This window comes from Aythya marila (genome assembly GCF_965140915.1).
Source record: "Aythya marila genome assembly, chromosome: 3".
In the NCBI taxonomy this organism is placed as follows: domain Eukaryota; kingdom Metazoa; phylum Chordata; class Aves; order Anseriformes; family Anatidae; genus Aythya; species Aythya marila.
In genome coordinates, this window is record NC_139044.1 from 36,715,915 (window position 1) to 36,739,050 (window position 23,136).

At 42.1% G+C, this 23,136-nt stretch overlaps 1 protein-coding gene across 1 annotated transcript in view; it reads left to right on the forward strand.

Annotated features, from left to right (window-relative positions):
* The window catches only part of PLB1 (phospholipase B1), a gene marked incomplete at its 5' end in the record, with an annotated part of 73,866 nt that extends 51,309 nt beyond the window's left edge, over positions 1-22,557 (forward strand). The window contains 15 exons of the mRNA XM_082758175.1: positions 405-488; positions 2,272-2,332; positions 3,042-3,100; positions 6,015-6,073; positions 7,767-7,810; positions 8,957-9,056; positions 10,431-10,482; positions 12,065-12,145; positions 13,292-13,357; positions 13,906-14,000; positions 15,186-15,267; positions 16,593-16,697; positions 17,728-17,823; positions 21,357-21,431; positions 21,919-22,557. Coding sequence (XP_082614301.1) covers positions 405-488; positions 2,272-2,332; positions 3,042-3,100; positions 6,015-6,073; positions 7,767-7,810; positions 8,957-9,056; positions 10,431-10,482; positions 12,065-12,145; positions 13,292-13,357; positions 13,906-14,000; positions 15,186-15,267; positions 16,593-16,697; positions 17,728-17,823; positions 21,357-21,431; positions 21,919-22,137 — 1,278 coding nt within the window. The 3' untranslated portion in view covers positions 22,138-22,557. The remainder of the gene's footprint in view (positions 1-404; positions 489-2,271; positions 2,333-3,041; positions 3,101-6,014; positions 6,074-7,766; positions 7,811-8,956; positions 9,057-10,430; positions 10,483-12,064; positions 12,146-13,291; positions 13,358-13,905; positions 14,001-15,185; positions 15,268-16,592; positions 16,698-17,727; positions 17,824-21,356; positions 21,432-21,918) is intronic.
* Between the last annotated feature and the right edge of the window lie 579 nt (positions 22,558-23,136).

The following is a 23,136-nucleotide window of genomic DNA, read 5'->3' on the forward strand; positions in this document are numbered from 1 at the left end:
AGGGAAGAGAGCACCATATAGTAGTCAATCGTTTATTCCCCTCTGCTGACATAGGTCAAGGTTTCTTCAGACCTTACATCAGTGTCTTTTGAAAGAATTAAACATCCAATAATGTTTAATAATTTGTGGAAAGCTTAAGAGAGGGGAATGTTAAACTGCTAATCAGGATATGGCATATGTCATTTTTGCCATAAGGTGCTAAACAAAAATCTTGCTTCTGAATTTTAAAGTAAGGAGCATGGTTACAAAATATAGATACATCTTTTGCAGCTTAGACAATTACTTTTTTGGTGTTTATTGATGTCACTTGCTCTGGATTGTTCCATGTGTTTTTTGCCTAATCTCTCTCTCTCTCTTTCTCCTTTTTTTTTTTTTTTTTTTTTTTAATTTCTTCTTTCTCCCAGGCTAAACCCTTCCTGGCAACATATAAAAATAGCAACTACATCAATCCAACTCCAACTGTGGTTCCCACCAGTGAGCCAGCAGAGGTAACTGTTGCATACTTTGCTGCATTTTAGACAAACTATGCAAAATGGTCCCTGTTTGGTGACTGTTCACACATCATCCTGAATTTAGAAATGCAATAACCTATTAACAGTTTTCAGACAGAGAAGTCTATCTTGCATTGCATTGTTTTCTATGTAAATAAAGGTTAAACTCTTCCCAGAAGGCAGACAAAATTAATTGTATCAGTCAGTGCAATTATATTGAAACTTTTCTCTACAGTAAGTCACCCAACGTGCATCATTAACTCATCCCTAACAGTAGGGGAAGAGAACTTAGGATCCTGAGTACCCAAATGATCTGAGGACTCTTCTTGAGCCACTGTACTTCCATGCTCTCAAGTGTGCTCAACCTGTAGAGGGCAGTCATCTTATTGGATTTGCTGCCAGCTGCAGAGGAGGTGACGGGGATTGGTCCTCCAAAGGATTCACTTTCCATGATGACGGAGCAACTACCACAGGGCAGATTAAACAAACTGCAGAAACAAACTTTGTGTAGGACTTGAGGAAATGGGGCAGTAACTTGCTCGTGACAAATGGTTGCAGGCACGCAGATTTTCTGCGAGGGTTGCTCTGTTTTGGTGATACAAGTATGGTTGGGGATGGCAGTCAAAGTGGACTGGGCTAGCTGGACGTACCAGGGGTCCTCATACCTAACTAAATTAAGAAAATCTCTGTGAGTCTTGAGGGTTGCAAAGAGCAACCGCTAATATGGTTTCAACGAGCCATAGTTTACAATGTTGAAATAGGATTTTTGTCTGTAGAGATAAAATTATAATTTTAATGGGTAATTCTTGCACTTACTGAATCTCAATGGCAATAGCTTTTGAAATGATAAAGTAAAGAAGCAGTAGAGAGAGTAAAAGAACAGCTTCCTCTCTGATCTAAAAATACTCTCAGCTATCCTTTCTAACTTCTGGAAGCATCCTTTAACTAGCTGTTGGATTGTAGAGCCTATTACACATTGTATAGGAGAACAGTCTTTCCCTCACTGTCATCTCTGCATTGTTGCTTACTACCAAAGAGCATGGGCAACATCAGATGCTTTTGCTGGTGAATCAAGATGTTTAGTGATATGTGGTTGACATCGTTTCATTAATGGTGGAATAAACATAATAGCTATGATATCTCCTACAAATGTATGGTAAAATCTAATTATTTAGAGGCTGACAGTTCTGTTTTCTGAAACATCAGAGGGTTCAAATTCTCTTAAAATGTTATGTTCACTGAAACAAGCAATTTTTGAAAGTTTTCAGGAGAAGAATAGGGAGGTACATAGAAAGTAGTAATAATGTAATACATGAATATAATGTAACTTCTATTTACTTCTGTTTTCTTTGGATTTACATCTGGTATCTCTTTAGACAGTACTTCAGAACTGGAGACTCTACCTCCTAGATCATGGACAAAATCTCCAGGCTGTAGAGGAGGGAAAAAAATATATTCTTCTTATGGAACTGTTGTTATAAGCAGTATTTCTACATGATATGTTTTGGCTTTGATAAAAAAGATGTGTTTTGGCTAGAAAATGTCACCAAAAGTAATTGATGTTTGGACAGCATTCCACAAAGAAGAGGACAGACTGATCTTAGAGGTCTTTTCCCACCTAAAAGATTCTATGATTCTATGACTCTTCAGCTGTATAGGCACCAAAACAAGATCTATTTTTGAATTTGGTTTTGCCCTTTACTGTACAATTAAATGATATATGTATTCCATGTTGTCTTTTAACCACAACGTGACACAATTCGATAAACTGTCATTTCAGAATTGGGGCAGTGACCTGTCTTGTTCAGAACAGACTCCATCCAGTCGTGTCCCAACATCAGGTGAGAGTGAACTCATGAGCTAAAATCCCAAACAGGAAAGATTTCACCTTTTTTTGTTTGTTTGTTTTTGTTTTTTCAAGATCAATAAGATCTTGAAACTGCAAATCCTAGGTAGAAAGTAAACAATGAAAGCTAATATATTTAACTTCAAAGCAGGAAAGTCCATCCTGCCATACGTGACAAGCTTTACAGCACAGCAGGTGTGCTCTCTGTGGATAAATACAATTATGTTTATCAAATCCATATATTATATATAGCAACATGTCAGATTAAAATTGCCTAGGTTGGTTAGCGGCTCAGCAGGTGTGATTTACCTGGCGAGCCGTGTCTGATAGAAAGCACAGTAGCAGTGCTGTTCATAACTGGGAGGTTTTATGGGCAGATTGCTAATGGAAAGTATTGATCTATGACCCAAACCTTAGAAACCCTAAACGTATCTAATCCATTTTCACTCTTTTCCTACATATGAAAAGCTGTTTTAAAGCCTGTATTTCCTTGTTGGTTGAGTACACTGCTGCAAGCAAATGGCAAGAAGCTTTGCCTTTTGCCTTGTGGGTACAAAGAACTTGAGGCTCATTCTCCCTAAAAGTCTGTAAAAATACCATCAGGTTGGAACTAAAGACTTGGACCTTTATTCTGCTATTTATTCTGATAAAAAGTATTTTGAGTCAGTTATCATTAATCATGATTTTTCTCCTACCTCTTTCAGTACATGAGCTACAACCTGCTGACATCAAAGTCATTGGTGCACTGGGAGATTCCCTGACAGTAAGTACTGCGGTATTGCCAGGTTTAGAATGAGAAGAGTAAGTGTTGCTTTCTACCTATACACAGTTGTGTCAGGCAGAAAGCAAATTGCTTTGGCTTGGCAAAGCAAAGCTCATCTACCTGTGCCCCTTTGAGAACAAATAGCCTGAAGGGATCTGAGTGACACTGGCAATTGTGTAATCCAGTAATGAATAATTCAGGCCAGGACAGAAATGGGATCATATTCTCCATTGCACAGAATCTATTCAAGTGTTTTTGAAAAGGAAGAGGTCTCCCTTATAGTAACAGTATTTTCTGACATAAGAACAAGCAAGAGGCATTTTTCATGCAGTAAGAGGTCTTGCTGTAAATTCCTATGGAAATAACTGATAGCTGGCCAAAGTGCTTTTCTCTTGAGATAGTTCATCTCAGTATATCAGAATTTTGCTTTCAGCTGTTGCTTCCTGGATTAGGCACCTTTCAGTTTTAACTATGATGTATGCCATGTATTGAGAAATGCACGCAGGGAAAAAAAAATCATAGAAAAATAAAGGCCCCAGAAGAAGAATAACAGGAAATACTGCAGATCTGTACTTAAGTTTTTTGAGGAAAAAATTCTGAAATTACACAGCACTACAGAATTGTTCTGGCATGGGATGAAGGCAAATATTGGTGTCAACATGAACTCTAACTCCTGAGCTAAACCTGTGCTCATTCTAGCAGCTTCAGCTCCTGTAGAGTTCAGAAGGAGTTGAATGAGCCTTCAAATGGTCAGGCTTATCAACTGGCAGGTGTGCATGTCTTCACCTCCTCATTAACTCTGAAAACTGATTTTGGTGTTCCTGATGTAATCCTGGCTTCCTGCTTACTGAGCTTTGAGCTTTTCTTAGAAGACCTCAGTAATGATCCTGCAACCCTCCCTCCTATCCATGGCTACAACACTTAAAATTGATTGCTTGATTTCCTCCCCCTAGTGCACACATCTCTTCTTTAAATTTTCATTCTTCAGTATGTGAAATTTCTCAGAGATCCCTAACAATAAGGGCCAGACTGATGCTTGAGGACTTTGTCTCAACAGCTGAGCAAGGCAATTTTCACACTGCCATTATTCATGCAATTCTTATTGGATGCCATTGCTACAGGAAGGTGTGACATTTTTTGCGGGAAGTAGTACTGGCTGGGGCTGGGGGGAAGGACACAAATATGGTATTTATCACACAAGCTTACACATCCACACATTTGCACACACACAAAAAGTCTATTATAGCCAGCAGCAACACATACTTTGTACTTCATAACCATCCCTGGTGCAGAGGGACTGCAGCAAAGATCTGTCTTGGTCCACTAAGGCACTGATTTCTTCCTCCTGGTGTTTCCCAGAGGAGCCCTGAATGCAGTCAGTATTCAGGGCTGTATTGATACCATGAAGCTGTGGTTTAACCAAGAAAGCAGCTGAGCACAGCACAGTTGCTGCTTCTCCCCTCCTCTCTCTCCCCACCTTATGGGTTGGGGGAGAGAATTGAAAAAGGTTAAAGTGTAAGAACTTGTCTGCTGAAATAAGAACAGTATAATCAGAAAAGAAGGGGGGAAGAATAAATAGAACCCAAGCAAGTGATGCACAAATCAATTGCTCACCACCAGCCAACTGATGCCCAGCCATTTCCTGAGCAACAGCAACTCCCCACATATTTATTGTTCAGCATAACATAACATGGTATGGGGCATCACTTTGGCTCATTTGGGTCAGCTGTCCTGGTTACATCCCCTCCCAGCTTCCTGCACACACCTAGCAGAAAAGGCCTTGATTCAGTACAATCAATGCTATTTTCACCCTAAAACACAGCACCATACTATCTACTATGAAGCGAATTAACTCTATCCCAGCTGAAATTAGGACACATGTCTTTTTGAGGAGTACAAACTGAAATTAAACCATTAATAAACTATATAACTGCAGGTGCTGACCTTGGTAGAAGTTTTTTTTCTTTTTTTTTTTTTTTTCTTTTTTTAAGTTAAATAAGCTTCTTTTCCCAGTCCTGTGAGCACTCAAATCCATCACCAATTTCTTTGTTATGGTGGCTTTTCTTTATACTAAATAATAATAACAGTAAAGCTCACCCTGCAAGAAGACTGTTCTCAGTCTAGATGCAGTTGGAGATTAATGAAACGCTGAGCAATTTTGTCATGTCACTGGCTGGAAATGAATCTGTCCGACTTCCCAGCACCATTGCACAGTGAAAGCAATAGATATGCCAACGCGCTTATCTGTGTTGGCAAAAAAAGAGCCTGCCTACACCTCACTAAGTCTGTGTGTTAGACTAGCAGACTGGGTCTCAGAAGAGTAAAGTGGGTTTTGCACCAAAGATTTGTTTTCTTGGCAGATTAAAAGCCAGCTCCTCTACTGATTTATTTACAGCTAAACTGGCAGGGAATTTTTCATCAGTGTTTTTTCCTGGATTATTAAGTCTCTCAAAATCGGCTTTCTTCAGGAAATGCCAGAATGAAACATTTTCCATTAGAAAAATCCAAACAAATAGAAAGCTGTAGATGTTAATCTGGGTCCCCTAGGGTTGCTGAAACTAATATTAGAGTTGTAGTTCCAAGGCCATATGTCTTTGGCCTTACAGCCTGATGCCCTCTGGCTGGGCTGTATCTCTGATGCTCCAAGGTCTATTGACTAGATGAAATGCTTTTGAATATGAGGAGAAGGCCATGAATTTGAAGTGTAGGAGATGCAGGGCTGACTGGGGGCAGCGTATGTTGGTTAATGAGACCATGGAGCACTTATGCTATAACAGAGATATTGAAGAAAAAAATGTCTGTATGCAGAATAATGTTACCTTCAGCACTTTCATATCACATTGTCTCTCCTACCTAAGCTTGTAGCACCTTTTTCTTCTAGTATTTTATAAATGATTCTTTCCATCATTTCCAGACTGCTGTAGGAGCCCACTCAACTGACCTACAAACAGACTGGAGGGGACTTTCCTGGAGGTAAAAACTCTTCATTTCCTCTCTGGCATTTTTGTCCACAGACTCAGTTAAAAGTGCAGGTCACCTGGTTGAGTAGTTACATACTGAAAAAAAATGGAAATGAAATGTCCCATGCAAAGGGGTGTGCTGACACAGCTGTAGTAGCTAAATTCTACTTCTATCATACCAATTTCTCCCTGCTGAGAGTAAATATCGGGGTAGGGTAGGATGCAGAGAGTGATTGATTTTGCTGGCTAAGGACTTGAGGGAATCAGAACTGGAAGAGAAATGGAGTGATTTTTGTGTTGTTAGTTTTGTGTGCGTTTGCTTGTCTTATTTTTTTTAACCAGACCTGACTGCTACCAGCAGGCTCCTGTGCCCCCATCTGGCAGTACTAGATTATTAATATGAGTAAATTATCTCAACCTCCTACTAGTCCCTCCGGAATTTATTCAAAATATTGCTGCTGTTGTTGTGATTATCTAATACTAATACAGTGTCTAACACTAGAGAATCTGAGTGAGTGTGAATTGGCACAAACACGGTGAGAACACCGCATGCACATTCAGTGAATCACACAGACACAGAATTTTCTAGGTTGGAAGAGACCTCAAGGTCATCGAGTCCAACCTCCAACCTAACACTAACAGCCCTCCACTAAACCATATCCCTAAGCTCTACATCTAAACGGCTTTTGAAGACTTCCAGGGATGGTGACTCCACCACTTCCCTGGGCAGCCTGTTCCAGTGCCTCACAACCCTTTCAGTGAAGAAGTTCTTCCTAACATCTAACCTAAAACTCCCCTGGCTCAACTTAAGCCCATTCCCCCTCGTCCTGTCACCAGGCACGTGGGAGAACAGGCCAACCCCCACCTCGCTACAGCCTCCCTTGAGGTACCTATAAAGAGCGATAAGGTCGCCCCTGAACCTCCTCTTCTCCAGGCTGAACAAGCCCAGCTCCCTCAGCCGCCCAAAGATACCCCAAATATATTTGATTTGAAGATACCCCAAATATATTTGTGGTTACAAAGTGGGCAATGACATTATATATTAGAGTGGATATGAGCCTCCATGTCCACAGTAGAGTGGAAGGAAACTGCCTATTTCATGTAGGCAAAAGTACGTATGGTAGATAAGCAAGCATATGTTTATTCATCTTTCTTTTCTGCACCCTACCCCCACCCTAAATGTATATGCAAGCATAGACATGTCAGAGGGTCTGACAGAGGTGGTATAAGAAAGTATTGGCTTGTTACAAAGATGTTATTTGAATGGTAGATGCAGAGGCTTTTTTTCATAATCAACACTGCAGAATCCTAAATAGGTGGCTAATGAGCATTTAATGCAGTCTCTCTTCTATGCATAACTGCACACAAATGTAATTTCAACAAGGTCACATGGAGCAACATTGGTGAGGAAAAATGCCTTTCTCTGATGGGCATCCCAGCATGTCCATATGAAAAATTATTTCTCCGCTATGCTCAATTCCTAGTTTGGCATAGTTTCTACCTTAGCTGAAACCCTGGTTGATTTAATCTGAAATCTCCTTTCAGTACTTCCCCTGAATTCCTACTTGTCCTGTGGTTTATATTCATAGTCCTGTTTGAGGTTAGTCTTTTTACCTTCCTGGGCTGCTACAGCAACATATGGTGACAGCAAGACAGATGGTTGCCGAACTAATCCTACTTTGTGATTCTGTTCTTTCCCTTTGTAGTATCGGAGGTGATGGGACCCTCGAGACCCAAACTACTTTACCTAGTGAGTATCTTGGAAAACTGATGTGAGTGTAAAGCAAGGGAAGTAATTACTCTGAAAGTAGTCCAAGTAGATGCTAGGAAACATCTGGAAATGATCACGCTTTCCTCCCAAACAGTGGGGGGTGCCCATCTGTTGTGGATACGAGCAGTTCATGAGAGTCACAGCTGAAACCCAGACTGACCTTCCTAGCCGTAAAGCTGATTCAGCCCCTCCGCATCACAGGATCTGCATGTGATGGTTGCATCCTTTTGATAAAAATGATGAGGAGTAAATGTGCTGAAGGTGGCAGAAGTTCCTGGCCGATCTGTTCCTTCATTTCATTTTGTGCTTTCCAATGACTGACTGTAATGGCTGTGGGCAAATGAAGAGTTATGAAACAATTAGCGATCCACTTAGAAAAGATTGTTGATAAAGTTGTGGTTTCCTGGTGACTTCTTCCAGAGATTTTGAATTGGTACATCACATTGAAAAAAATCTAAAAATACTATAAATTTCTTGTCGTAGCATTGTGCGTAACTGATTCCTGTAGTTGCCATAGAAACCACTAAGTGGTCAGTGTGACTATAAATTAGAGGGGAATTGGTTCACAGTGGTTCTTCTATTTATACACAATCCGTGCTGTGGAGCAGTTTGAAAATACCTGACATTGTTGGTAATGAGATCTGATATGTAACATGACGAACATCATGTGTAAGGAAAAATAGAAAATACATTTCATTATGTATACAGCACTGTGAGACTCTGCAAAGAGGTTTCAGACAGCACTACAGACACAATAACAATAATAGTTTTCAGGCATCATGCTTCACTGCTGAGGGTTTCACTGAAGCCTGTAAACATGAATATAATTCACTTCTCTGCTATAAATATTATCTTAATGAGAAGCTGGAGGACCAGGAGGTAGAGGGCTGTATTTGGAGCATCTGCTGCTGTTACATGAAGGGAAGGAACCATGATTGCTTCAGCATTCATACTCAAGAATGGTGAATTCCCTGGGAGCTGTGTGATTTAAGGCTTGCCAGGCCCTGGCTCCTCAAGGCCACAGGGAGAAATAATTTCGTACTGAAGTCTCCGAGGCAGGTGTGTCTATAGCAACAATGCTGGTTGTACTGTGGATGGTTGAACGTTACGTCTTCTCTTTTTAAGATATCTTGAAAAAATTCAGTCCAAACATCTTTGGCTTTTCCACTGGTAGCAGTAAGGAAACAGCTGGATTCAACGTTGCACAGAAAGGTGCCACTGCACGGTAAGTGCAACTGCGGCCAGGAAAGGGTAAAGCGGGTAGCAGAGAAATGATGGACTGGCAGATTATCTTTGAACTGTATCTTAAGGTTGAGTTAATGCTGATGGTGCTTACTTGTACTGTGCATGTTTCTGTGGTTTGATTACTGATTATATACTTTTAAATTCAGTATTTGGGGATTTAATTTTTAAGTTTTCTAAGTTAGAGACAAACTCCCTTTCTTCATTCGATCTTTGTGCAGAATTTCTGAGTCAGTGCCTTAGTTATGCTTCCTATTCTATTGGTACCTTTTTCTGCCCAGCCTTTGGTATGCAGCTCCTTGCTTCATTTTCAGGCTGTGTTTGTAATGAGAAAAAGTTCATGACCATCTCTCAGTTATTCCTTGACTTCTGGGAAACGTGCCCCAAACTAACAAATAGAGGCCCACTGCTACCCTAACGGCATTAAAAACTATCCTTGGTTTTAGTTCAAAGAGAGTGAGCAGCTGGGAATTGATTCCTCTTCCTTTTTGAAGGAAAACTCTGCTAGTCTGTTACGAACTCAAATATATAAAAGTTTGTATTGCACATGTTTTGCCTGCTCTATGGATACTCACAGAATGTTTCCAAGACTGCCTGTGACACCTCTAACAGTCATTAAATTTACTGCAAGAGAGTTTCAGGGTAGCTAGCAAAGCCTATGCAGCTACTAAATACCTCATGGGTGCCCTGAGCAAAGGCTCAGCACAGTCATTATGGCTCTGGGAGTGCAAATAATGTAGCCACATTTATGTAGCTGCTGGAAATAGGCAGGGCTCAAGCACAGTTGCATCCCAGTATGTCAGGAGCTCAAGTCTCCAGCTGGTGTCTCAGCATGGCTTGTGCTTTGCTCTGTGGGTGTTGCACCCTGCCTACAGCTGAGCTGGGAATCTCCAGCCCAGTGATTCCACAGTGTAAGCAATATCCTCCAGCATTGTGACAGGCTGTAGGAATTGAAGGCCAGGTCAGGAAAGCTGGTTAGGTGCCCAGCTTCTGTGTAAGCACCAGACTCCCCACACACACAACTAGAAAAGGAGTTATGCAGCTAAATGTCTCTGTACATGTGGGCATTCATGTTTTTCTCCAAACAAAATGCATTTAAGTGAGCTCTGAGATGTGTAGAATCCATCCCAGTTGCCCATCACTTGGCAGCCATCCTCACTGAAGCCCTTTTGGATCAGATTATTTGTGCTGCTGATGCTGCTCCATGGTCCTTCTACTTGCTCTTCCCTCTGAAGCATCACTTTCTCTGCACTGATTTCTGCTGCTCCTAAAGGTCCCTGAAGTGAGGAGTGGGAGAGCAAAACGATGATGTGCTTTCAGAGCATGCACCAAAACTGCTTCTGTCCTCTCTCTACAGCAATATGTCAGCCCAAGCACGTGAGTTGGTGGAGCTAATGAGAAGCAGCTCGGTAAGTGGACTGTTCCTTAGAAACATCATGGTTGGATATTTGGGCTGCCCCTCAGCGCTCGCGTGGTCTCTGGGAGATGACTAATTGATGGGACATTCAAGCAGTGATGAGTGCTTTACGGATGAAAGAAAAATCAGTGTCCTTGTCTCTGGTGTGCCAGGGACTAGTCATTACTATGAGGAGATTAAGATTTACCCATGCAAAGCCACACAGGTAGTGTGCAGACACACAGGGCAGAGACTAATCCTCAGGATGGGCTGAATCCCTGCCACGTCACAAGGTTTTTGGGGAACTGGCCAGGGGTCTAGTGTTGGAGACCAACCTTCTGTTGCTGCTGAGGGCTGCAAGGGGCACCCACCAAAAAGGCAGCTCGTTTTTAACAGAGTGCCAGGTGCTGTAGTTTGAGGTTTAGGAGGGAAATATGGGAGAAAGCTGAAGCTATCCTGCTCCAAGCGTGGGCTGAATTTGTCTGAGTGTCTGACTGGGTGTGATTTGTTGCTCCAGAGTATTCCCTGTAAGGGAATTTGAGTGCCTGGTGCTCCTTGGCTACGGCTGAATGGGAAAGGAAGGTACTGCATAAGCAGGATTTGTTAAAGCATGTGTCTCTGTGTGCCAGCACTGCTGATGGATGCTGCATGCTAGCCCCACTGTCAGTTACCAATTGTTTGGCAGAGTGAAGGGAGCTGGCATGGCTCTTCAGTAAAATAGTACATGGCTCTGGGTCTTTGTTGTATTCACTGCTTTTTGCACATCTTTAAAAGGAAGAGGGTTAACTTCGTGCCACACTTTTCCTCTTCATGAAAAGCTTTCTGAGCAAAGTGTTGGTGAAGGAGGAAAATTCGGAGTTATGGGTGATTCCCAGGCCCTTTCTCTATTTGTTGGGATCCTTTCGCAGATGTTTGTTGTGTAAATGCACCGCTCTAAAAATAGTTGCCTTTGATTCCTTTCTTTGTACTGAAAGCTACAAAATGTTTTGATGAGATCCAGCTCTCAGCAGCGCCTATTGTTAGCTTGTGGTGACGTGGATGCTGCAGCTGCCCTTATATGAGCTCAGTGAAGTCACCGGCCTCCTGGACTCTTCTATTTTAATCTGCTCTGTTCCCTGGGGCACCCCTCTCCCCTCCTGGCTACAGGGGCAACATTTGCCCAGCTGGCAGGGATCCCCAGCAGCTCCAGTTCCCCAGCTCCCGTAGGTCATTCCAGCATCCCCTCCCAGCACTCTTCGTCCCCACGCTGCCCGCAGCGCTTGGCCGTGGCTGGCAAATGTCCCCTGCCTGTCCCTGACCCGAGGCTGGTATCTATTTCAGCACGCTTGCTGCCACAGACGCACGTCCTGTGCTCAGCCACCCTGACAGTCCTTGTCTGCCGGAGGGGATACCCTTCCAGAAGCCAAGGTGACTTGCAGCTAGGCTAGCAAATAACTCGCACGTAGCCCCAGACAGCCGCTTTTCTGCTGCTGTCTTAACTCAGCGTGCCTCTTTTCTGCTGGGCTGTCTGTACCCTCTGCATTTGCATCTGTAAATGTTACCTCTACATGCCTAAGCGATGGAAACTGAAATCTGTTTATTTTATGTGCCGCAAGGAAATTAACTTCAAGGAGGACTGGAAGCTGATCACTATCCTCGTTGGAGGCAATGACCTGTGTGAATACTGCTTTGATAAGGTTTGTATCTCTGAAGCAGGCATGCTTGTTTGGGTGCTTGGCAGGTGACCAGCCCCGGAAATTTAACCTTTCTCTCCCTCTGTGAGCCAAAGCTCCTCTTGGTTTAAAAAGCACTTAGGACTACTGCTCCTTTCATCTGTATTGTATCAGCAAGAAGTGCACAGCTTTTAATTTTGGGGCACCATAGCTCCAGAGTAATGCATTATTTAAGAACCATCCATCTTCCCCATATTGAACAAAGATATAAACTGAAGAGCTCTTCCAGCTCAGCTGGACAAAGTAATCAAGACAGCGTGGTGTCTTTGGTGTGTTGTTATGGGGACACAAGTGAAGCTTTATTCTGGGAAGTGCCTCCATGTAGTTATTACTGGGGATGCCCATTTCTCACTTCAGAATGACACCAAATGAAATACCATCAGTTTATAGTGAAAAAGATGTCTTACCTCACTGCCAGCAGCCATCCCCTCTGAGAAGGTTCCCATAACACAGGCTATGAGGGCCTGGGCCCCAGCTCATTGAGATAATTGGGGATCGTTCTCTCAGTTATGGTCAGTTTCCTTTAGAAACTGACCATAGAGACTGCTGTAGGCATTCTTTGGCCCCCATGGCTGCACCTCTATAACTACACTCACAAAGTTGTTTTGCCAATGGGTTTTGTGGGGTCTGGCTGCCTTCATATCAGTTTCCCCAGACTGGAAGTTTAAAAACAAAAACAAAAACAAAGCACCAACAACAAAAAAGCAAACCCAACAAACCGTGAAATGTATTGCTCTGATCGTAATGTGGTCTGGGTCCCATAAAAGACAACATGAAATCTGAAGAAGTTGTTTATGGAGTGATTAATCAGGGAAAGACTCTGCCCACAACTATTCTATACCTCTGGATTTTCTGCAGAGATTAAGTGAATACATTAGTGCCGTGGAAATACAAGCACTATCAACCTCTGTGCACGTGGCCATAAACCTCTTGATCCAAAAATATATCTGCCATCAGAAGGAGAAAGGAGCACTGAGTTGGTATATCTTCCCATGGGACACCTCGCTACTAGACAGTCTGTGGACTCAGCTGTTCAGATAAAACAGTTAAACTTCTTAGTTACTAAATGAAAACTGATCCAATTTTATTTTGATTTTTTTAATTACACAGGAAACCTATTCAGTGCAAAACTATGTAAAGCACCTCCAAGACGCTCTGGATGTTTTCTACGATGAGGTAAACTTTTAAGATACCCTAGCAAGCTATGTTCCTGGCAAGCACCCTGGTGTTTTTCCTCAGCTCTGATAGACTTGCAGTGATTATGTTTCATACGAGGTTATCTTCCAAATAGCTGGAGCCATAATGCAGCACTAAGGAGCAACCTAACAACTTGTGTTAGACAATACCCTGGACAGTGGGCTGCAGTTTTAGGAAAAATGTGTTGCATGGTCTATTTGCCATGGACCGAGCATATCCCAGCCTTACTGCTGGTTCTGCTGGCTAAACCAACTGTGCAAAGTCTCATTTACCCTAGAGAAAATGAAAATGCCCCAGGGAGTGAAGCAGCATTTCAGCTAGCTTGTGCTAGCTGCCAGGGATTTTTTGGCTGACATCCACTATACGTCTCCTTCCCGCTCCCTTTATACATTACCCTTGCGCATGCCATTGGTTGCAGCCAGTGGAGTTTGCACTGACTCACTGACCTGCGGATGGCACTTGGTTCTCGCTTTGTAGTGGTATCATGTTCTCTGACTCGGTATGTCTGTTTATTATAATCCCTGCAGCTTCCAAGAGTCTTTGTCAACATGGTGGAGATACTGGAGATTTCTGGGCTGCGTCAGATCGCAGCAAGCTCTTCAGAGTGCGCTCTGACAGCAATGTAAGTGAGCAGAACAGGTCTTCACCTTTAAAGTGCTTGGATTTTTATTTTTTTTTTTGGTGTGTTTTTCTTTTCTGATCAGTCCAAACTGCCACTACAGTAAGATAGCCACACTGAGCTTTCTGAGCCATTTTTATTGCTGCCCTTAGATGAGTAACACCAGTTCGCATTGACTTTCTATTACTTCTTCCAATACTTCAGCTAAAAGGCATGCACCTGTAGGTTGCAGTCAGTCGTCGCTTTTCTTAGCTCTAAGGCAGCATATCACAGCATAAATCACTATACAATTGCCATAGCACTGCACTTCAAAGCCATTTTCACCTAGCTGTTCACTGCTCAACAGCTCAGGCTGACATCCCTGACGCCTCTCTTTGCATTCAGTGCTGCATCACCTGTGGTGCAGGCTGGGCTGCAGTGCACAATGCATGACCAAGAGTTCCTTTTCCCACCAAATGGAGGAAGCCAAAATCTCAAAGACAACTGAGGGAATAGATTTAGAAATTAGCAGCACCTTCAGAGGAGTCAGCACAGACATAAAAAGGATGTTTAGTCTAGCAGAGTAAGGTGTAACAGACCAGTGGTTGGAAGCTGGTGCCTACTGAATTCAAATGAAGTAAGGCACGGATTTTTAATAATAGAGTTGACAAACTGCTAGAACACACTAGAGGGGAAATTAGTGAATTGACTGTCTTGCTTGATGTTTTCATATTAATGCTAGGCACCTTCTTAGAGGATGTATTTCAGTGAATTACAGGTTATTACCTCTTGGTCTAGGGGTAACAGAATGAAACAAAGTAGTCTGAGGAGTCAGATCATGTGAACAATTTATCTTTTTTACCTTTAAACCCCCAGATTTCTGAAATTCTGCTGGATTCATTATGTAGTGTTATCTTTTTCATTGGAAAACATGATATGCTGCTAATGTGTGACATAAGTGCGTTTACCTGATTATTAAGAGTTGTGAGTCTTGCATCTCTTACTGTCTGTGACAAGTGTTCCCTGAAAACTAATTCAATAAGAACTTTTTTTCTGAAGTATCTGTCCTTCCGTAAGTCAACAAGGAGGATCTCTCTCTGCATGTAAACTTTGAGCAGTTATTCTGAGATTCTTGAACAGACACATTGCTGAAACACTGCATATACTACTATGGGTTGGCTTTAAATTTTTGTATTTCTTTCATTGAAGGAATATTTGCCCATGCTTCTTAAACCCCAAGGAAAACTCCTCTGAACTACAAGAAATTAAGAGAGTTAACAGAGATTTTCAGGTAACACCTTGATTCTGTAACTGGTCATCTTCTATTGTGTCTCATATCTCTTATTTCACTCCTCTTCCTCTCACACATCCTCAGAACTGAGAGGGGTGACTTGGAAATAGCTCGGCTACAGTTTAATTAAAACCCTAGCCTGCTAGCTGGCTAGCAGCAGTGCAAGTCTTTGCTGCCTTATGATTTGAGCTCAGTTCTGAGATGGCAGCAGATTGAAACCAGTTTTGTTTCCAGTTGCTGTTTGGACAGCTGAAAAGGAGTTACTGATGACGGCTGTTTTGTTGATACGTGTCTGTTATGAATCCATTGAACAGCTCACATGAATTAACATGCCACTGCAAGGATGACAAATGACCTTGCGTCAGCTCTGTTGTCATAACTCTTAGCAAAGAAAATGAACTAAACTAACCTGATATTCCTTTCTTTTGGCATGGGCTAAGAGTTAGTACACAGATAGCTTACCATGGGTCAGCTTGCTATCCGAGAGTTAACTTTTCGTAGCCTCAGGGTTTAAGATTCACTCAAATTTAACAAAGGCTGTAAGTAGACACTGGAGCAGAAGATTTTTCTATCATTATTCCTGTGAATACAAGGATTGCTCTATCAGATCACAGTATGTTCTCCACTCCTCCATTCTGTCTCTGGCAGTGGCTGCTCAAAAGGTCCATATTGGAAAACATGGACCTTAAACATTCGTATAAACCTATCCAGGGGAATGTTTTCCTTAGCTAAGGGAATGGGTCTAGAACTGCTCTGAGACATGACCAGGAGCCTTAGAGTTTATAACCATAAGCTGGAAAGTAATAATTATATGTTTTTATTATCTATATGAATGTCTGTGCCCATAGTTTTCAAAAGTAACAGGTGATTTTCAATGTTTATGCATTATTTTATTTCAAGCACACCTTTCTGAAAAATTAAACATGCTTTGAACGGCTCAAGTTGGCATTCTGAACTCATCCTTCACTTCTAAAAATTTTGGTCATACTCCTTTTTCTAATTCTCTGTAAACTTTAATCTTCTTGTGCTTGTGAAGCACTGATTTCAGTAAGTGAGGTATGAAATACATTTTTTGCCCCCCAATTAAGCAACTTTACATTTCAAATTATCCTCATTTCTTTGCATTTTACTCATGAAAATCTCTTCCAAATTATTTTCTTTGCCATTCTCTGGAAAGCTTAGTCCTATTCAGCTGGATTTGTACTAATGAGCTATGCTTACCTACATTGAAAGAAGTATGATATGCATGTTTTTATGATAGCTGATAAATGGTAGATGAGCCTTGCGAGTTACTTTTCTGTTTCTAACTTTGCAACTCCATACAGGCTGAAGCCTTACAGCTGGTTAACAGTGGTCGGTACGAAGAGCGTGAGGACTTTGCAGTTGTTGTGCAGCCATTTTTCCGAAACACCGTGTTGCCCTTGGATAGGGTGAGTCCCATTTTTCTTTCCCATCATGCAAGGACCAGTGTCTTGATTTCTACGTCAGTAAGATCCATAAGGCAAGGACTGTTTTTTCTTCCTTTGCAGAGTCTAGCAGCACACAAACGTGTGCAGTGGCCACACAAAATGTAGGCCCCCTCTAGTTTCATCTGAATTGCATGTTCCCTTTTGCTTCCGCTGTTGGAGGGCTTAGTTGGCCTTCACCAGAATTTTTTTCCAATTTAGGTTTTTGTATATGTTCAGATTACCTTCACATGGAAACCAGCACATGGGGAAGTACGCTTTATCCCTAGCTCACCCAAGGCTGGAAAAAGCAAGCAGCCTTTGAAGTCAAAGGCTGATTCTCCCTTCTTTTCTCCAGCTCTAGCATTGCATGTTCTCTGTAGTAAAGGACAAATTCTCAGCATGAATCCTGGTCAAAACTATTCAGTTTTACATAATACTTATTTTGTCATATCATCCCTGTTTTGTTCTGCCAGCCTTCAAGTCCAAAGAATGGTTATCGTTTTGACAGTGATTGGGCAGATCTTCCCTAAGACAGACATTTGCCTCAGCTGGATAAACCCACAGTTTTTGATGTTTCCTGAAATTCAGCACAAGTTTCAACACCTGAAAGATTTTAAGCCTGTGTCTGAATTGTGGAAGTTTAACAAGCAAAAATAAGCAATCAGATTTTTTTTAAATAATTCTGTTCAGTGCGGAGCATTGCTCGATGGCAGGGTCAGCATAAGAGCTGTGAATATTGGTATAATGACAAGTCTAGATTTGTTATCGAAATTGCAGTGTGAAATTGAGCAGGATGCATTACACAAAAGATCTCAAGATGTGGTAATCTGCCCACAGTTAGAAGCACCAAACTTCATCTGCATTGTCAAAACATAAGCATATTGCCTTTAGGAAGATACCAAAATTGTAAAGGGGTACGGCAAGTTCAGTGCACTTTTTGGATACACTTTTAGATATTGTCAGGTCTCAAAGCTTAAAGTGAGCTTAAAAATGTATTTTGCTTTTATTACAGGATGGCAAACCAGATCTGAGTTTCTTTGCTGCAGACTGCTTTCATTTCAGCAGAAAAGGCTATGCTGAGATGGCTATGGCTCTCTGGAATAACATGGTAAGTGGCTACAAAGCAGATCCCCATGTGCTTGGGGTAGGAGTCCCAACAAAAGGTCATGAGAAAAGTGTCCAAAACAAAACAGTGAGCATATCAGTTTTGTTTCTTGCTAACAAGAGGAGGACTACTGAACTTGAGATCCTTCTCAGTCTGCATTGCTTGGGAACACAACCCAAGGCAATTTAAAAAAAAAAAAAAAAAAAGTATAAGCTGTTGCTCATTAAAAAAACTGTATAAGCTGTTGCTCATTCAAAATGAGAAACCCTGAGAGCTTCAACGTACTCTGGAGAAAAATTCCCTTTTGATTTTGTAATTAATATGCACTAAAGCAAAAATCAGCCCAGTTAAACATGCAGTCCTGCAGCTTCCTGAAAATGTCTGTTGAATGAGCTTGCCTTTCTTCGGTGAAGTCTGTTAGATTTATTATGAAAACAAACAAGTGATTTAATTTTTGCTGCCATTAATAGTGTGGACATGTTGTACCACCCACTCTAATATCTGAGGCAGTTCTAGCAGAGTCACTGAAACTAATGCAGGACTGAAATCATACCTATGATTCCTCTACTTGCAGTCACATTCCTTCTGCTGTTTTAGGGGAAATGGTAACTTCTGAGTAGTGCTGGCACAGTGTGTAAGAGGCATATGCTGGACTCGATAACTCCACGGTAACAGTCACTTTTGGAACTATGTTGTTTCCCATAGTGGAAGGAAGACTATGGCATTTTCATGCCACGGGGACATTTCCTCCTCTTGTCTTACAAACAGCACTTCCCAAGCACACTGTGCAAGCAGAAATGCAGTATCCTGGTTTGTGCAAGAAACAGGCATAAATGGAGGAGAATTTCTTTTCACTTTACTTAAAAGTTTGAGCAAGATAAGAAACTTGCAGCATATTCCAGAATGAACTTCAGCATAAGGGCTGGGAAATCCAGGGCAGAAATCTATGCAGTTGCCCAGTCCAGCATATGAACTGTAGGTCCAGGGTTACAGAAAACAGTACATGCACTTGTGCTGAATAATAGATTTGTACACACTCCGCCAATTTGCCTGTTTTTCTATGTCAGGCTTCACTGTCTGGTACTCCAGCTGATGGCAGCCTGGTAGGCTTCATAGCTTTAGCAGGGCTGACAATGGCCCAGAAACCTCTGGCAAATGCAACCAACATCCAAATTGTGCATGGCTGCAAGTCCAAGGAGAAAGAGGCAGTACCTGGGCATATGGTAGCCTTAAAGTGGGTTTGTTGCCACATGGTGTTCCTGTCAGCCATTACTCATTCCTGAATCACGATCAGTCCTTTTTCTAAGCCACTGGAGTTTTATTCTGTCCAGACTGTCACTCATTTCCTACGCACATAAGAATATTGACACAGCTTTCTATTGGGTAGTGGAGATTGGCTTCTTACTAATGCAAAGTACAACTATTCAATCCACAGGGCTCTGTCGATTCGTGTTGATTGGACTATTCCCTAGATAAATCTAGTTCTTATAACACATCCTGGCTTTTCATTTGCTGTCCATGCACAGAGAGGTTGTGCAAGCTTACTGTGAGGCTGTATTGTTTTTCAGTTCCCTGAAAAGCTCAGCAAGCAGTAGGCTTATGGCCAAATGACATGGATTCTTGTCAGTACACACAAAGGGCCAGACTGTGCCTGGCCACTGCGTGGGTATGCATGGGTGAGGATGGCTTAGGAAGCTTCTCCCTCACCCTGGAGATCTCTGCCCTTCCAGCCTCATGCAAAGCAAACCATGCTCCTGCTCTCTGAAGTCAGAAAATGCTGTAGTCTTAACAGGTCCCCTTTGGTTGCAAATCCACCTCATCGGTCCCCTGGCCCAGGAGAAGAGCACACAGACAGCATGTTTAGCTTGTGTTAAGCCACCACGTTTGCTACATGCCCTTAGAAGAGCCATGTGTTTCTTCAAGAAATTGTTCTGTACACTCAGGGGCTCGAGGGTGCTGTCATCTTCAGAGCTCAGAAGTTAATGCTGCTCCTGAGGTACAGATCACAGAGCTGAAGTGGGGGAAAAAAATAAATAAAAATAAAATAAAAAAAAAAAGCTCGCTGCAGAATTTTGCATCATATCATCCTTTGCCTGCTCTATGCCAGACTCCTTACCAAGGGGTCTATCACGGGCAGCATTACAATTACCTACAAATAAGCAGTGAGACAGAACATTACAGGAGACGAACCACATATCTTACAAATAATCACACTGGAATTTGAGCTGTTCACTTTAAGGTGCAATAAGACTACCAAATTCAGTCTCCACAATATTAACTAGCAGGCAGGGCAAATGATTAGGACTCCTGAGTCCAGCAGGACCCCAAGGCAATCAGCATAACCTGGCACTGTTTTTTGTTCTCATCTTCTCTGAACTTCCTAGCTTTCTTCCCTTCTCCAGTCATATTTTTAATACGTAAGGCACCAGACCCTGCATCTTGCATTGGTTCATCTCTCTCCTTTGATTTTTTCAGTCTCTGTTTCTATTTTGTATTACCAGACGAGAGAGAGGAAGTATTCCCAGTGTTTCCGTATGGGAATCTGATTAGTTAGAATTTTTCCGCACATTGTGTTGGGTTTGTCAGGGTGTTGTTTCTCTCCAGCATGCAGCTGACACTTCAATCACCTGAGAACAGTAGATGTGAATATACAGGGCAGCAGAAGCAACAGCAGCCCTCTGCACTGTATTCCCAGAACTGCTGGATGACAATTCTGCAGTCCTCTACGGGCCAGTCCTCAAGTCATTACTTCAAGCATGTCCATACACAGTTGTAAACACTTCAGTTAACGTGACTGATCAGGCTCCTACTTGTTAGCTTAACTATGGTAACGGATGGCATGTGGAGTCCTTGCCAACCACAGATGTTGTGCCATTAGCCTGGACATATTTTACTTTGCATTTGAAATGGACTCAAAGTGAGCCTATGTTCGGTTAATGCAGCTTTGCTGACAACTGATGATACAAAAGGCTCTGTTTAATTCACTTCTTGCAGTCTTGTGAACTTAGCCTTAGCTAGAACTCCCAGGGAATTATTTGTCTGAGTGAAGGCTGCAAAGGTTGGTACTGTCTTATCCCGTCTCTGTAACTCTGCATCGCTTTTGGAGCTGCTTCCACCACCATGACACCTAGGCATCTTTCTTTCAGTACTGTGCTTCTGTCATGTGATTGTTTTCTTTTTGTGGTTTATACTGTCATTTGAGATGTCTGTGGCAGTCCTGGGCACATAGTGAACCACTTTGTTTTGGCAGAGTATGTGCTAGTAGGTTATTTTCTCCTACACTTAGTGCAAAAAGAGGAAAGGCTTCTCCTGTTCCTTGCTTCCTGAGGGAGTTTTTCTGCAGACAGTACATCAGATTCTCAGTGTCTTTAGTTCATCAATATTAAAATGTTGGGAAGCTTTCCTGTTATGCACCTTCTCCCGCACTTCTTCATTGATGCAAGAACCTAAAGATTGGATGAAAAGTTGTAGCCACCCAAGTCAGGAAACCAAGGAGAAAAAAACTCATTGTTTACTATTGTTTTTCCCTTCCTCAGATGGAGCCAGTTGGTGAAAAGCAGACTTACAACAACTTTACCTATGACAGATCAAAACTCAAGTGTCCAACCCCAGTAAGTAAAGGCCGAGAGGCCAGCCCATACTCTCCTTTGTCCATTTTTATTTTTCTTCTTATGGATAACTTTTTTTTTTTTTTTAAGAATATCTTTGTGAAGGTTTTAAATAGCAAAAATATGCTCCTATTTTGTTACACATTGGAAATTATACTGAGGATTCAATGCAAAAGAATTATCCTTACTGCAGTGGAAAGCCTCTACTTTAAGCCGGTTTTAATGAGTCTACATACTTCCATTTGGTTGCCTGAAGCAAACAGATTTGGAAATGATGCCATCAGTGCTGTTTCTGGACTGGCTTCTCCTTTTTTTTCTTCTAGGAACTTTCAGGCAGTAGGGCAGGAAATAGCTTGAGCTAAGACAGAAGGCAGAAACAGCTGACGGTCTGTCTAGAGACTGACAGTTTGCATCTCTGGGAGGGGTGATGGTATATTGTCTGAACGCTGCCTGCCAAGTGGTCAGTAAAACCTTTGATCTCCCTTTGTAGGAGAAACCCTTTCTTTCCACGGTGAGGAACAGTGGATTCAGGAATTCAGTTCCCGACTCGGAGAAAACTGAGCCTTCGGTGCCCTACTGGGCTGTCATTGTGGCAGCGGTAGCTGGAGTCCTGGTGGGTTCTGCACTCATCTGGGGTGTGTCAAGAAGAACCAAGAGACACCGACGAGAGACTGAAACAGAAAAGAACATGAAAACAACGTCTCTGTAAAGCAAGTGGAACAAACATCTGGTTCTGCTGAGGCTGCTCTCTGGTGTGACACAGAGACCAGCATCATAAAAAAAAAAAAAAAAAAAAAGTTGGACATTAATTGAGCTTCTTGGTTAGCCAAGGGATTTGGGGGCCCAATACTATTGATCAGAAATGCACTGTGGGACTTAGCTTCTGCAGGTCAGTGAAGTGGGCAATGCCATTCAAAGTGTTAAAGCTTTTTGATTCCGAGATGCAATTCTTGGTTTCATAAATATTACATAGGCTGACAATTGCTTTCATGAAGCAAGAAAACTTGTTCATGTACCTTGGCACCTTATTTGCACATCTGCCCTTTTTTCCTCATAAAACTCTGTATATAAAATGTTAGATTCAAGTCCATGATTGTAACCTGGTGTTCCTTAATACCAAAGTAAGTGCAATAAAGGAAAACAGCAATTTCACATATTAGATTCCAGCAAGACTGTTGAGTTGAAGGAGCTAAGTTCATTCTACACAGGAAAATACCATGCCATGGAAACATCTTCAAGCAACTTCTAAGCAACCCAGAACATCCATGTAGCATCTGTGGTGCAGTGCTGGGCACCCTGTCCACTGCCTTGGGCGCAAGCCACTGTCTGTCTGAGGCTGGATGTGGAGTTGGGCCATGCACATCACTTCTGCAGGGCTCAATTGTTTAGTCTCATGTCTTCTTGCCCCATAGCTGTATGGCAGCTGGTCCAGAATGGCTCTTCCCCTGAAGAAGTAATTCACTAGCAGTGGAGTAGGGGATCTAAACAAAAAATGAGGTAGGTATGGGTAACCTAGCCTGGCTCTCATGGGATCTGTGCTATGTTCAAGTCTCCCAGACTGGAATCTCCCTGGTTGTTCTCCAAGAATTTGCAAAGTTTTTTCAAACTTCTGATCAGGAGTTCAGAGGAGAACTTTCCTGGTAGTTAGACATTCCTTGTATTATACTTGCAGGTCAATTTCTGATCTACTAGCATGGATCATATGACA